General features: G+C 51.1%; 1 protein-coding gene across 1 annotated transcript; it reads left to right on the top strand.

Annotated features, from left to right (window-relative positions):
- The first annotated feature begins 7,033 nt into the window (after positions 1-7,033).
- Positions 7,034-10,509, top strand: BSX (brain specific homeobox). The gene is made up of 3 exons (XM_049777972.1): positions 7,034-7,295; positions 8,983-9,179; positions 10,270-10,509. Exons 1-3 carry the CDS (start codon positions 7,034-7,036, stop codon positions 10,507-10,509), a joined length of 699 nt encoding a protein of 232 aa, XP_049633929.1.
- Positions 10,510-12,227: the final 1,718 nt, after the last annotated feature.

A 12,227-nucleotide genomic window follows, 5' to 3' on the forward strand; every position in this document is an offset into this window, starting at 1 on the left:
CCCCTTGAGGACCATTTGGGAGAGCCCTCATATTATTTTTGGAGGTGGTGGCAACCCCCAAGAGTGTATATGTGCTAGAATCTAACTCCAGATTTCCATATACAGAGCATGCGCTTTTGCCCTTTGAGCGGTTTCCGGTTTCTGCTTTATTGCATGATTTCTTTCCACTGGGGGCCACACCTAGTAGTCTCAGACTGAGTAATTCCCAGCTATACTCAGCCCTGGAGTGCTGGTCAGATGGGTCAGAGCTCTGCATGTCAGTGCCGGGGGTGGAGGGGTGGGGGGGTGGGCACCAGGGTCACCCATCACTTTTCAGGGAACCACATAGTGCCCTAATTGGGACTCGAAGCCTTCTACTTAGGAGGCCCGTCTGCTGACACATCTTTCTCCAGCTTTTCTGGGCCTGGTGGTTGGAAACTATCCCTGGATGCAATCTCTCTGGATCAGGACATTTGCTTTGTTTTTATTGTTGTTGTTGTTTTGAGCGAGGAAGTAAGTCATACTTCATAACACTTGGCGGTGCTTAGGGGCCAATTCTGGCTGAATGCTTGTGGGGGGTTCTCTGGTGGTGGGAATATTAGGCACTGAGGACTGATTGTGGGTTTCTGGTGTCCTAAGCAAATACTCTAACACTCTGTGCCAGTGGTCCTCAAACTATGGCCCACAGGCCACATATTGTATTTGTATCTGTTTTGTTTCTTCATTGCAAAATAAGATATATGCAGTGTGCATAAGAATTTGTTCATAAGTTTTGTTTTTACTATAGTCAGACCCTCCAATGGTCTGAGGGATAGTGAACTGGCCCCCTGTTTAAAAAGTTTGAGGACCCCTGCGTCTGTGCCATCTCTCCAGGCCCTCTGCTTTTTTTCTCCTGCTACTGTATCTGACTAATCTATAAGCTCTTGATGAAGACAATGGCAGAAACCTAATAAGCAGATTGCAAGGGCATCATCATTTCACCATTACGCTTCCCAGAAGATTAAGAAATGATATAAGCTTTCTTATATTTCAGACCTTTAGTCGCTGCTGTGGGTCTTCCTATCACTTATGAAGCAGGTTTGGAAGCGAGAATTGAGGTTTGGAATTGAGAATAGAAAATTTCAAAAAATGAAAGATTTTTTTATTTTGTTTTGTTTGTTTGTTTGTTTGTGGGATGTGGCCATATTTTGGGAGATGTGGCCACACTCAGGGCTTCCTTCTGGCTCTTTTTGTTTGTTTGTTTCTGGGCCACTCCTGGTGGTGCTCTGACTCTGCTCCTGACTGCACTCGAGGAACCATATGGGATGCTGGGGAACAAACCCAGGTTGGCCTTGCAAGGCAAATGCCCTCCCTGCTATGCTATCACTCTGGCCCCACAGGGATCACTTTTGGTGGGCTTGGGGAATCAGACAGGGTCTCAAGGACCGAAACGGGGTCAGCCCCTAATGTAAGCCAAGTGCTCTAACTGCGGTAACTAAAGATTCGGCTCCCTGAAGTGAAAGGTGTTGACTCTACCTATTGATCCAGTCCTGAAAGAGCGAGCAGATGGATTGAATTTAATCCTCCTGAAACCAGTCATACTCTGATTTCCATATCCTTTGCTTGCCTGTGCACTTGTGTGAGTCCACCTCCTAATTTTCAGTGGAAAAGGCATTTTTGAAGCTGTATTTGCAGGCAGTAGCTGCGATTCCTGCCTCTCTCTCTGGACAGAGCATCCACTTTAGCTGTGCTTAAAGTAAAGTACCGAGATAGAAGGCAAGTTGAAACAGACAACAAGCAATATAATACAGAATGTGATGAGCAAAGTGTGTTACTCAGATCCCTCTAAAATATAGTTCTTCCTTTATTTTGAAGGCCACGGTCCAGGCAACTTGGCTAATGGAAGTGGCGTCTTCCCTTTGATCCTCGATAGGGTTATCTTTTTGGGAAACCAAGTCCAGCTCAGAAGGCAGTTTTAGATGAGGCTGACATGAAAGAGAAAGCCACTATTTAATTATTAGCTCCCTGAAAAACATGGCTCTTCTCCCTTTAAATGAATAATTCTTCAGCTGAAACTGTGGCTAGAGCAGGAGCTATGCGGGACTTGAGGGCCCTATTGAAGGGACTCATTTGATCTTTGTTGTTTTGATAAAGGCCACATGGCAGGCTAGGGCTTTAGGTGTGGGTCTGTCCTGCTAGCCCTTTAGGCAAAGGAGAATCAAAGCTAAGTGTCCTATGAGCCTATTTCTTTAATCTTTCCTGGGCTTGTGGAATGTTAGGAAGATGTATAGTTAGATTCCTGGCTTATAATAGATGCTCAATTCATATGCCCAGAAATGGGCTATAAATGGGTGGGTGAAGTTTCTGGCTCCAACAACTGCTTTCCAGTTCCATTGTTTGTCTCCTGATACAGAGAAGTAGGGATTGCGAGACTTAACTAGAACCTGGTGTTGACAAGATACCTGCCAGCCACTTGTGGATATTGAACTAGGGCTACTCTAAGTGGAAATGTGCAGGCAATGAAGTATAGGACAAGATTGAGTATAGAAAGGGAAAGACAAGGACCCAGGAGAGAGCACCCAGTAATGAAGCACATGCAGGAACCCTGGGTCTACCCCAGTCTCCTCTGCCCATGGTTGGCTGAGCACCACCAGCAAAGACCCAGAGCACTATACAGAGAAGGCCCCTATGCAGTACTCTCAGATAGCCCACAGCATTGTCAGGTGTGGTGCAAAAGCAAAAACAGAAACAAAAAACACTCAGTGCTACTGATGTTGGTTCAATGTTGAATAATAATATGTTGATATGGTAATTTTAAATGAAAGTCTATGAACATTTCACTCATTTTCTTGTTTGTTTGTTTGTTTGTTTATGCCACACTTAGCAGTGCTCAGGAGTTATTGCTGACTCTACACTCAGAAATCACTCCAGGCATCTCAGAGGACCCTGCAGATTGTCTCCAAGGATGATGTGGGGATCAAATTCAGGTTGGCAGTGTGCAAGGCAAATGCCCTACCTGCTGTGCTATTGCTCTGGTCCCAATATTTCACTTCTTAATTCTACATATAACATCTGTTTTCATTATTTTGTTTTGTTGTTGCCCATACACTATAGCTCAGGACTCTCAACTTGGGGGTTAAGGGCGGGGACCCACTCTAGAGGGGCTGAAGGAGGTGCATAATGCTGAGAATTGAATCTGCAACCTCCACAGCAAGGCAAGTGTTGAACCACTGGACTGCAACCCCGCCTCTTTCTACTATTTCCTTTTCTTTTTTTTGTTTTGTTTTGTTTTGTTTTTGGGTCACACCCGGCAGTGCTCAGGGGTTACTCCTGGCTCTAAGCTCAGAAATTGCTCCTGGCAGGCTCGGGGGACCATGTGGGATGACAGGATTCAAACCACTGTCCTACATGCAAGGCAAATGCCCTACCTACATGCTATCTCTTGGCCCCTTCTTTTTTTCTTTTAGTTTGTGGGATGCACTCTGCAGTATTCAGGGCTTACTCCTAGCTCTGCACTCTAGAATTCCTAGATGGTGTTCTGGGGACTATATGGGATGCCAATTCTGCTGAGAGAGTACAAGGATGTTGCATTTCGCCCTTAGTATGGGCTTGGATGGAGAAGGATGGAGACCTTTATTCTTAGGCCGTGGCCACGTGGCTTCATCCCCCATCAACCGGCGGGTCTGGGGTCCAGGAAAGCGACGGGTATTGAACTCACTTACAGGCAGGCTTCAGGAAGCATCAACTTTATACTATCTTTAGTCCCCCTTTCTATTTCTCAAATGGGACCAGCAGAAGAACTTCAATTCCAGCTGTTGTGTCATCTACTCTATTTTAGTGGACAGTAGAACTCAATACTTTAAGATAATACAGGCAAATGAAGCTCGATTCTCTCTCTCTCTCTCTCTCTCTCTCTCTCTCTTTCTCTCTTTCTCCCTCCCCCACACCCAATAGTGCCCAAGGTTTACTCCTGGCTCCTCACTCCTGGCCCTATTCAGGATATCATGTGGGATACTCAGGATTGAACCTGGATTGCCCAAGTGCAAGGCAAGAGTCCTCCGTGCTGTACCATCCGCTCTGGGAAGCTGAACTTTGAAGCTGGAAACCCACCCCGCTTATAAGGCATTTGAAAAAGGATTAGCCAAATTCCTTCCTCAAGACGGTCCTGAGGCCTTTCTGGGGCTCTGGGGTCACTCAGATCTCTGAATGCCCCGTTGGGTCCCTTCCAAACGACCCTCCCCCCAAGTAGGATGCGCCAGGCCCACGGAAGATCCCAGGTCAGATCGGGTTCTGTTTTGCAAGACAATCCTGTCAACCCGAGAGGTCCTGGGTTAAACTCTCAGAGGAACTTGAGACCCAATCAAGGGAACTTTCCTCATTGGACGTAGCAGCGCAGTGTGGGGAAAGGTGTCTCCGTAAGGCTAGGTGGGTCCCGCGGGTGCTCCTGATTGCGCGCGTCTCCAAGAGAGCAGAACTGGAAAGCGGGTTCACTGCCCGATTCCTGCGGGAACTGGCTAAAAAAGCCAGCCTGGGGCTCAGGCTGGGACCCAGTCCGTAGGATTTGCTCTCAGCCTGGCTCCCCAAAAAACGTTAAACCACTCCCACCCTACCCTAGGTTTGAGGGCGGTGCGCTGGAGCTGCGGCTTTGGGTGCGTTTCTGGAGACCCGCAGCAGCTACCCGCACCAGAGGCTCAGGACGCGGCTTCATTCTCCTTGTCACCTTGTAGGACAGATGGATAGATAACTGCCCCCTTCCTTCCTCCAGGACCTGGATAGACTCCTCGGAGCTTTCCACGCGCTCTCTCCCTTTGCGCTCCAGCTCGCCAGTCTTCCCAACGCACCCCGATAAATCCACGAACACCTCATCGCAGACGCAGCAACAACACCTTCTGGCTGGAGACAAATGTCTGTGCACTATCGCCCTCTTCCCAAATTCTTTCTCCTCCCACTTTCCTCTTCTTTTTTCCTCTCTCTCTCCTGTTTCCCACCCAACCGATCTGTTCGCACCGAGCTTGAGGACTCCCGCTTCCCCAAGACCCACGGTTCAGTTCGGGGAGCCTAATTGATTCTGGTAATGAGTTTGCACTACCTGCTAGATCAGATGGAAATTCAGCAGTGCGCCCAAGGATTAGCACTTGGCTTTCTAACACCTCCTCTAATTATCTAATAGCATGGGTTGTGAGGACTGGGCTCTGTTAAAACACTTTTACTATTAGCAGTAGTGATTGGGATTGTGATGACGACTAGATTTCAACAAATTAGGGCTTAAAAATGGGGAGATGGAAGAGAAGTGGCTTCTTTTAATTTCACCGAGTTTAACATCAATAATTAGAGCAATTTTCAGAGATGCGAGCCAAAATTACCGCTGCTGTGCTGGAGATGATCACCTTCATTTTAGTGAATTCACTCCGGGAAAATAAGTGTGACAGATTAGAAAAAGACAAATAGGAGGGGAGAAACCCCTCCAAAAAAAAAAAAAAAAGACTGGGAGAAAGAAAAATGAAAAAAAAATTAAGGAAGAGACCAGGAGACGAAAACCAACTGTAATTGTTCTGAGGTTCTAGGGAGTTGCAAGTCAGCCCCTGAAGAGGTTGACTGGAGGAGGGATGGAGGATGAGGTCTTTCCCCTCCAGCTCGGAGCATGCCTGCCACCCCTTCCAGCCGACGGTTCTGAGGTGAAATGGTAGGTAAACAGCTCGTAGACAGTCAGGCTTGTGGAAATATTAGCTTTATTTGGTGGACAAGACTGAAGTCCAAAGTCTCAGCCTCAGTTCCAACCAAAAAGCCCTTTGCTTTCCACAGACCCTTGTTTTTATTCCCCAGAATCAGGTACCACCTAATGGTGGGATCAGATACCACCCAATGGTGGAAGCAGAGTAAGGTACCACCCTAGGGTGGGGGCAGAATGCCAGGTCACACCCTAGGGTAGGGCACAATCACAGATCAGGGTAGAGTCAATAACATAATAATCCCATAAAATGTTTACATACACAACACTAGGGCTGAAAAGGGTTGCATGGCAGAAATAACCAACAGAATGGGTGGCTTGAGGAGGAAATAGTAGAAAATTGAGACAACCATAAAACTTGGTGTTAAGAGACATCTATACAAGGACCTACTTATTTGACCAATCCGTTTTACTTTCCTCACCTCACTATCTGCAACTGAGGTAGAGAGATTTATGACCATCACCAAAGTTTCCTTTCTCTAAAAATTGTTGTTGTTGTTTTGGTATGGGATCCATGCCAGATAGTGCTCACGATTTACTCCGAACTCAAGAATCACTCCTGGTGGGCTAAAGGGACCATAGGGGATGCCTGGGTCAGAACCCAGGTCTCCACATGCAAAGAAAGTATACTCCCTGCTGTCCTATTGCTCTGGTCTGTCCTTTCTTTTTTTCTTTTTCCTTTCCTTTTTTTTTTTTTTAAATAATCAACGCTGGCCATCTCTTAGCCATCAGCTGGAGCCGGGTCTCTTAGAAAAAGAACTCCCTCATTACATCTCCCCTTCCTCTCTTGATATGATAACTGTTATCATAGCTTTAAAGTTTGAAAACCCCAGCCCAAATCGTGGATTAGGTAAATGCCTTTGGGCTGTTGCTTTAAGTTTGTTGGACGGCCGGTCTCTCGAGTCTAGGGAAACAAACAAACAAACAAACCCCAAAGCAGCCCTCCGAACTTGGACCCCCTCCTTGCAGGGGCGGGGCAGACCTGGAGAGGAAAGACGGGCTAAGCCCAACGCGGGTCCAAGCTCGGCGCTCCCCCTGGGCCGGCCGCATTCAGCACCGCGGACAGCGCCAGCACCGCCCCGCCCCGCCCGAGCTCGCCGCACCCTCCCCTGCACCGCCCGCAGCCCTGCCATTGGCTCTCTGGGCTCCCCTCTCCATGCTGCCAGCTCTCCTGCCCAGAGATCCATCCTCCCCGGGCACTTGTGCTTGCTCGAGCCTCTTCAGCGCCCGCCCGGGGTAGCCCAGTTCGAGAGAGAAAGAGAGAGAGAGAGAGAGCAAGAGAGAGCATCAAGGACCCAGGGCCAGAACCTGGGGAACCTTGGAGGGCGCTGGTCCAGTGGTCTCACGATGAATCTCAACTTCACCTCGCCTCTACACTCCGTGTCCTCGCAGAGACCAACGTCCTTCTTCATCGAGGACATCTTGCTGCACAAGCCCAAGCCTTTGCGCGAGGTGGCCCCCGACCATTTCGCCAGCACCCTGGCCTCCCGGGTGCCCCTGCTAGACTATGGCTACCCCCTCATGCCCACGCCCACGCTCTTGGCTCCTCACCCTCATCATCCTCTGCACAAGGGAGAGCACCACCATCCCTACTTCCTCACCACCTCGGGTAAGTCCCTAAGATCTTCACTGGAGGGAGAGGGCAGGTGACCCTGCGCTGACCCTGTTGGGGTGCCCTGCTCTGCCTCTAATCCTCGCCTTTGCCTGACACCCAATGTCAGAATCTTTCCTTAAGCGACAGAGGAAGGTCAGGGACAGCGCGCCCCGAACATGTCAGCCAGCCCGCAGGACTGACTCATGAGCACTTTTATAGCAGAGGGAACAAGAGGTTTTGGTGGATTTCTAGGAGGGGGGCAGAGCTTCGATTGGCCCATTTCTAGGTGGCAGTTCTCTCCCTTTTCCTCCCACTCCCCACTTTCAGGAGGGAGACCCCGACCGATACAGAACTCAACTGCCTAACCCAGAAGACACAGTCGGAGTCAGGAGTCAGTAGGGACCACTTTCTTACCCCAGGCATTCAGCCATCACCAATATTTTAGGGGTGGGAAACCAGTTTGAAATGGAACAAGCTTGGGGTACTTGGGAGAACTGGCATTGATGTTGAATCAGATAGAAGAGGAAATAAATAAAGATGGGAGGGAGGATCTTTTCTTCTCTTCAATACTCTTCACTCCTGATCCACCCATTCTGAGTTGTGGAGAACTACCCAGATTATATTTTCCCTCTCTCCTCTGAAAGGCCATGTCCACGCGGTCTTTTCCCCCACCTCTGCATTTTTCTTCCAGTCAGAAGAGATGCATTTGTTGAGTTTTAGATGCAGAACACACTAAAAACAAACCAAAACAAACAACTCACACAGAAAGACCCTGCCCTGATGGGTCAGGACTGGGATTGGGTACAAATACCAGCTATTCTGTGCAAAGGGGCACCAAAACCCAGAACCACTTAAACAGTGCAAGGGTGAAATCAGTTCTGGGATCTGGATTGGAGACGCAGTGACAAAGCCAGTATTTTAATCTGCAGCTCAACATCCCACAGCTAAATCATCCGGACCACCCTCTGGCCCTTCATGGGCTGCCCTGTCATTTCTTCCCAGAGCAGTAGTAAATATGAAGGCGAGACAGAGCCTCTCGCTCTGTTCCTGATCCTGCCCCGGTCCACTGTGGTGTGCTTGCATGTCTGTGTCTCAGTCGTGAACCATGGGAGTGGACCAGGAATGAGAAATCCTTCGGGGCACAAGGGCAAGCCCTGCAGTCCGTGAAGGTCAGAGAGGAAGAATGAGGCCCCTACCCAATGCTCCAAAATGGTCAGGAAATGTATTGGGGTGAGATGCTGGTTCCTTCTCACAGAGCCTCTTCTGATAAGTTTTGATTCAGTCCTTTTGGCAGCAGGCGGAGAAATTCAGGCGCATAGAAAAAGGTGTTTTCAGCAAGACGGGAAAGCAAGGTTCAGTGCCTACTAGTCTGGAAGAATCAGGGTGTGGGGGAGAGACAAGTTAGCGAGAAAACTTGGGGAGGTAACGAGGAAACCCGGTTCAGCTGACCTCTGTATATCCATCTTTTCAAGATGATGGTTTGAAAACCTGCCTAGTCCTGTCCGGTTTCCTTTTCTCCTCTGTGTATCATTTGTTTCCCAACCAGATCTCATATCTTTGTGATTGTGATCCCTTCCCTCCTTCGATTCTGGGGAGCAGGACTCAGGGAAGCTCCAGGATGAGGCCAGGCAGGGCGGCTGAGGGAAGTAGAGGGAGGCCACCAGAGCTCGGCTCTGCCCGCCAGTCTGCTCTTCTCTCCTAGGGGTGCCGGTACCCGCTCTCTTCCCGCACCCGCAGCATTCGGAGCTGCCGGGCAAGCACTGCCGCCGCCGCAAAGCCCGAACGGTTTTCTCCGACTCGCAGCTCTCAGGGCTGGAGAAGAGATTCGAGATCCAGCGCTACTTGTCCACGCCTGAGCGAGTGGAGCTGGCCACGGCGCTGAGCCTGTCGGAGACGCAGGTAGGCAGGAGGGCACAGGCCCCCAATCTCTGTCAGCCCTTCACACCCGACTTCCACTCCTGACTGTGTGAAGTCTCCGGATAAGAACACATTCCCCAACTCCTTTGTTCTAAGCCTCTCCGAAGACCTTAGAAAGGCACCAAATACATCCATTACCTTCTTACAAATTCCAGTGGGCCGATCAGTGGTGCAGCTGTCTTGCACAAGGCAGACCCCGGTTGGATTCCCAGCATCTCTTAAGCCACTCATCCCCTCCAGAATTGATTCCTGAGTTCAGAGATCCAAGTAACATCTGAGCAATTCTAGGTGTGGTCCCCAAACAAACAAAACTTAAAAAGTCCCTGAGCAGAACCCTCTTAGGTGCATTCTGATTTCCCCTCTGACAGTCTGATCCACCCCGCCCCATCCTGTGTCCCCTCTCTGACATCCTGTCATCTCTGAGTTTCCCTGGCAAAGCTGACTCGCCTTCAGACCCACCTCAGTCCCGCCTCAGACGTAAGACAATCTAGGATGAGGGATGAAGGAGAATTAGGTTCCTGCACAGGAATAAAAACCCTCCCCGTGCTATTTTCCTGCCCTAGGTCCTCCTTATTCCCACACCCCTTCTCTCGTCTCCTTCCCATCCTGTCCTGGGTGGAAGAAGTCGCTCTTTTCCCTCCTGATGTGAACGATTTACCTGTAACTTCAAAACTGTGTCCCATGTGCTGCGCTCTGTTCTGGGCCTTCTCCACTGGTCCCCAGTTTTGGGAGTCCCAGGTGGGCAAGGGAACTGGGGCTCCCATCAGAGGGGCCTGGGCAATTCCTGCTCTCCCCCCTCAGCAGACAGCCTAGCGGTTTTAATAAGCCACCCGCTAGTCTGGAAGATCCCCCACAGTTGCACCCTTGCTGGGTTGACGTGTGGGGACATGAGGACGGTCGAGGTTCATTCTAGGGGCTCCTGTGAGACTGGATTCACGGGGAACGGCTGTGTTCCTGGATGTGATTTATTTTCCTAAAACTTGGCCAGGCTCAGCTCAGAGCTTGTTAACGGTGGATGTGAAGGAATGACTATTTTAATTTAATTTAATTTTATTCCCACTCTCGACATCAGGTCAAAACATGGTTCCAGAACCGGCGGATGAAGCATAAAAAACAACTGAGGAAAAGCCAAGATGAGCCCAAAGGGCCGGAGGGCGCGGAGAGCCCCGAGGGCAGCCCCCGTGGCCCCGACTCTGCGCCTCCAGAGGCGCGGCTGGGTATACCCGCCGGCCCCTTCGTGCTGACCGAACCGGAGGACGAGGTGGACATCGGGGACGAGGGGGAACTAGGCTCGGGGTCGCATGTGCTCTGAGCCCCGGCAGAGTAGAGAGTGCGCGGGTTGGGGAGGTCAGACTCGGGCCACAAAAGAAGGCACCGGGCGCGTCTTCAGCGGTGTGGAACCTGGGTGTCCCGGGCTGGTCCAAGCCCTTTTCCACCCCTTCTAAAGCAGAAGCGAGAGCCCCGGGAGTTCCCAACTGTGCCCCAAACCGGGGAACCCGGCTTGGAAGCGGCGGGAGCCAATTTTTCCGCGCGGATCGCAGACTCCAGGGCCCTCACCACTTACCCACCTGCGCCCCTGCTCCACGGGCCAGGCCCGCGCGCGCGGCCTCTCCACCCGGACCCCTGGCCTTTCCTTGGGCACAACGACAAAGCAGCAAGTAAGGGGGCTCTGAGCCTCCGCGCTCCAGGGATCCAGGAAGAACCATGGGTGGGGGGGGGGGGCTCCTAGAGGTCCGCGTCGGACAGACGCATTGCTGGTCCCCAATCTCCAGACCTGCGTCCCAGTCCTGGCCCTCCACCTCCAATGATGATAACCAGGGCGCATCCAACGCACTCGACTCTGCGCCCCGCAAAAGTCTGAGGTTTGCACTTAAATCTTCCCTGAGCTTGTGCCCACACCCGTCCGGATCCCCGCACCGGTCCACACCGCAAGCGCTGTCCAGACCCCAGATTCTTGGCTTTCCCATCCCACTGCGTTCTGGGGGAGAGGATTAGGATGCGCGCCAGCTTTCTGGGGGCGCGGGTGGTGGAGCTGCCCCGAGATAAAAGGCCCAGGGCGAGGGGATGCAGGACTACGAAAGTCCTTCCCGGCGGGTGCTCACCAGCGGGGTGCCCTGGGAGACCGAGTCCGCGCGGCCCAGCTCCCTTTCCAAGTGTCGGTGTTTGGGCTAATAAAGGGCTCTCCGGGCTTCGTGGGAACACATGAGTTTCTGAGACTCTTTTGTCTCCGCGTTCTCCTCGGCCGCAACCCAGGCAGCTGACACCCTTCCCCGGCTATCGGGGTCCCCCCTGCGCCTCGCTATTCGGGGATCCTTCGGACGCTCCTGAGTTCCACTTGCGCGCAAAAACGCACAACCACGAACGCGCGCGTCTCTGAAATGCCAGAAGGATGTTGAGCTCTGAGACTTGAAATTTGGGGTCGTGGGGGAGGACACTCGACCCACAATCGTAGTGGATTTGGGGGAGCTTCAGCTTCGGAGCTGCTTTGGCCTCCGAGGTGCTCCCGCCGGGCTAAATTGGCACCGTTTGCTGGCGGCCACTCTCCTCACCTTACATTTTGCACCAGTGTGCGCTTGGGTCGCCAGTATCTTTTGGTTTCTTAGGTTTGACGAGAGGATGAAGCCCTAAAGGACTTTCGGGTTCCAGTTTTATCCTATGAATCTAGCAGCAGGCGCGGGTTATTTATTTATTTTTGACTATATTTTGGGTGTTGCGTGAACTGCAACAAAAATGCGCTATGTCCAAAATGCGCGCATCATTTACTGTGGCTTTAAAAACGGAACCCTTTATGGATCTGGAAAGATAATTCGGGGGAGGGAGCTTCCTTTGCACACAGCCAACCTTGGTTTGATCTTCGGCATCCCATATGATTCCCTGAGTACCACCAGGAGTGATTCCTGAGCGAAGAGCCCTGAATGACCTCTGAGAACTACCAGGTTTGCCCCTTCTCTTATTCCAGCCCCCCCCCCCCCCCAAGCCGAAGCATTTTTGGCACAGTGTTCTTTCAGATTAACCCTCTGTGAGTCACCA

The sequence above is a fragment of the Suncus etruscus genome, chromosome 8 (genome assembly GCF_024139225.1).
Source record: "Suncus etruscus isolate mSunEtr1 chromosome 8, mSunEtr1.pri.cur, whole genome shotgun sequence".
Taxonomy (NCBI): domain Eukaryota; kingdom Metazoa; phylum Chordata; class Mammalia; order Eulipotyphla; family Soricidae; genus Suncus; species Suncus etruscus.